The sequence below is a fragment of the Metschnikowia bicuspidata genome (assembly GCF_001664035.1).
Source record: "Metschnikowia bicuspidata var. bicuspidata NRRL YB-4993 chromosome Unknown METBIscaffold_17, whole genome shotgun sequence".
NCBI classification, from domain to species: domain Eukaryota; kingdom Fungi; phylum Ascomycota; class Pichiomycetes; order Serinales; family Metschnikowiaceae; genus Metschnikowia; species Metschnikowia bicuspidata.
In genome coordinates, this window is record NW_017387747.1 from 1,350 (window position 1) to 4,875 (window position 3,526).

At 39.5% G+C, this 3,526-nt stretch overlaps 1 protein-coding gene across 1 annotated transcript; it reads right to left on the bottom strand.

The window, feature by feature from the left end:
• Positions 1–3,075: 3,075 nt before the first annotated feature.
• Positions 3,076–3,372, bottom strand: METBIDRAFT_33894 (uncharacterized protein; the record flags this gene model as incomplete). Its single annotated transcript, XM_018856417.1, has 1 exon — positions 3,076–3,372. A coding segment is annotated over exon 1 (231 nt), but the record flags the coding sequence as incomplete, so codon positions are not given.
• Positions 3,373–3,526: the final 154 nt, after the last annotated feature.

Sequence of the window (3,526 nt, forward strand, 5' to 3'; positions counted from 1 at the left end):
CAGAAGAAGCAGAAGAAGCAGAAGAAGCAGAAGAAGCCAGTTCAACAGAAACGTAGCTAAAGTCCTGATTTCCGGTAGTTTTCTCTGTTTCAGCTCCAGTAGTTGCAACTTTGTTGGGGGATAGGTAGAGTTGATCAACACAGAGTGCTGTGGAGTTCATGACGATAAACTCAGGCTGAGCTGGAAGCGTCAGAAGGAACACGAAAAGAAAATAACCAATGAGGCAGAGCCCGGTGATTTCCGAAACGCAATGGATGATTTGGAAGCAAAAAATTACTTGTCCAATCATGTTGAAGCGTATTTTCGTGAAAGATGGAGAGGTAAAAGAATGTTTTGAGACAAAGAAGCGAACCCTCGTTTATATGGGAAAAATTATTTTTGCAGTCGGCGGCCTAACAAAGTATGGCTGCGAAATCAGGCTGTCGATTCGCGGATCGGCATCTATGTCTGTTGGTGTGTAGCATAACACAGGCATAGATTGAATTGCTTACGGAAACAGCGAGTGAGTCGGATAAATACAAGATTACTTTCATGGTAAGGTAAACTGCTTTTTCGAAGCGAGATCAAGGAGTCAAACTTTTTGAAGTTTCACATCATGCAGGAAACACAGATTGTCTATTGAAACCTGAGTCCACCACATCTTCGAACAAAACACATTTTGTTTTTTTAAGAAAAATCAAATTATAGGGAGTCACTGGAGAAATGTAAACCCCCACTACTAGCGAAAAACTATAAAGATAAACCTATAATAGATCGCAACATTGGCTCAGGTGAAAGGCGCGAGCACCACTTCACAAAATCTCCCAAAGAGGATGTGACCCCCTCAAAAAAAACTCGTGCACATAACCAATGTCAACCACTTGAATAGAATTAACTAAATGTCATCGGCCCATAGGATATGTTTTCCTCAGGGCCCGTGACCATAGTTCATTTGACAAGGCGGCAAGACGTACATTTGTCTTTGCCTCATGGTCCCCAAGCAAATAAACCCTGCAAACGACTTTAACAAACCCCCAAGGGTTCTTAGATTGTCGAAGAAATATTTGAAGGAGCTATCATCTCCCTTAAGTGCATCGGAGCTTGAAAGCCGATCTTTTGCCACCAAAAGTGCAAAATCTCACACTTCTCACACCTTTCCAGAGATTGGTAAACTTTCGATCACTATAACACATAAACATTGCGAACAAGTCCTCTCAAATATTATAACTTATAATATTCCTATTAGAATCAAGGATATGTAGGCTTTAAGCACAGAGTGCAACAACTTTCAAAATTACGCCTTTGGTTTGATGCCGAGCATCGTCTCTTCTTTGTTAATGAAATGACCGATGCTATCAACTTCTTCTAACAAGTTGTCAACGTCAAAAATTCAGCTGTACAACATTTTTTCTAGTGGATTCATCTGGTTAAAGGAGCAAAGCTATATAACTATAATAAAAAAACCTTTCAACAGCTTCCAGCTACGTACCAAGAGTCGAAACTCGGCCCGTCCCCTTCCGTAAGTCACGAATTTAGCCATTGAGGACAAAAAATGATTTGAAGTATATTGTGATGCAATTACTCGGATATAATAGGTCTACAAAAACCAAATGAGGTTATTTTAAAACTTCTTAAAGTTTTCTCAACATAAAGTGTTGGTTGCGGCCATACCATGCAGGAAGCACTGTTTCCCGTCCGATCAACGTTAGTTAAGCTGCATAGGGCCACACTGAGTAGTGTAGTGGGAGACCATATGCGAAATTGTGGTGCTGCAATCTTTTTTGGATGTGAGAACTGCGTAGTATGCAAATGGCAAATTCACAAAATAAGAACCTTTTATAACCAGCATTTCAAAGATAAGTAATATGTACAGTTGGCTCGACTGGGCTTTGCTGTAGGTGTATGCTTGAGAGAAATTTAAAGGTTCTTAGTTTCCTACTGATATGTGTCTACTGATATGATCCTACTGTTAGACAAAGCTAGAGGAATAAATGTGTATGGGTATAAGTTCGAAGCCCTCAAAAAGTGAGCTAATTTCTGATCTTCTACCAGAATCCTTCATTTAGGTAGAATGTATCCAGTGAAGTGGGAATCTGAAATAAGAGATTGTTAATGCAACTTGTTGGTTTTCAATAGTCTTTTTTCCTTGGGAAGGTTCTGAAATCAAGTATCTTAATGTGTACAGATGCAATGTTTAAACAAAAGACTGTATTTGATGTACTCGCTTCGGACACTAGATACTTGAATTAGCTGGTGCTTAGGTATTTTCAGATCTAAGAGCTGGATTCAAAACTAATATTCAAATGATTTGACTGCGGGCCGATTGAGTTTGAAAACGCTCCAGTGAAGCGTTGATCTTATGATAGAGTATCACGAAGATAGCGGGCAAAGTTCAATGTTCAAGAGTGCCAAATGTGATGATCTTTAGTTTATAAAGAAGTTAGGTTCGATCCGAGGTGTTTTGAAATCAAGAATTATTGTATCCATTTAAAACAATTATATTGAGGCAGACCGCCAGGAGAAAATGCCGCTCCTACGAAACCTCATGTGAAAGAAAGGCACCGACGGCGAGAACTCTGTTCACAATATGAGAGGGTAGTTTGAGGAAATCAGACAAGTATTACTTTCAATTTGGCCAAATCTCTCTCTGTATTTTTTAATGCTCTTTTCCTGATCTCCGAAGGTTTACTTGAACTCAAAAGATCTACGCTTCTCAGCACTAAGTCTGCCTTCTACTCAAATCGAAGACGGAAACTCATACACAAAAAGACTATCAATACAACTTATTATTATGGAACAACACTTGCAATCTTAATGAATATGAGAAGGGCACCGTATTGATTATGATCCAGCATCAAGACTTGTTAGTGATTTGTAAATGTAGAGTTCTGTTTATTCCTATATATCTTACGAGTGGAGAAAACATCGAAGAGGCGAAGACCTCACCAATGATTTTTTGATTTTTTTTTTTCTTTTTGATTTTTTTTGATTTTTTTTTTGTTTCAAAACAAACAGAAAGCCTGTTTCAACCGTTATTCATCAGTCTACGAGTGATGTGGCTATCAAATTGGTAACACGGCGCTGTTGACCCAGTGGCCAGCAATTGTCTCAGTTTTCGAGACATAAATATCTTCTTGGTGGGACTTGTTGAAAGTCTTCTTCGCTTATTTCAGCCAACACCAGGAAAGGATTCAAATTAGAGGAGGGCTGTTTCATTGATGGGTATGACCCCAAAGAACCCTTCTGATCAGTCAGGATTAATCCCGGTGCTGTCGCCATGGTGACGCTCCGTTCAGGTCTTTTCCGAGAATTTCTGCGTTTCCTGCCTTGAACTTTCCAACCATCATCAGAAATATTAGATACCAAAATATCAGACATTTCAACGGTAGTTCCAACATGTTTGGAGCCCATATCCTCTCCCGCGTCTTGGGAAGATTTTTGAGGGAAATTCTGAGTGTATTCTTGGCTGAGTCCCAGATCTTTCTCATCAATAGATTCGAAAGCCATGTCCATGCTATTCGTCACTACATTCAGGTTAAGCACCTCG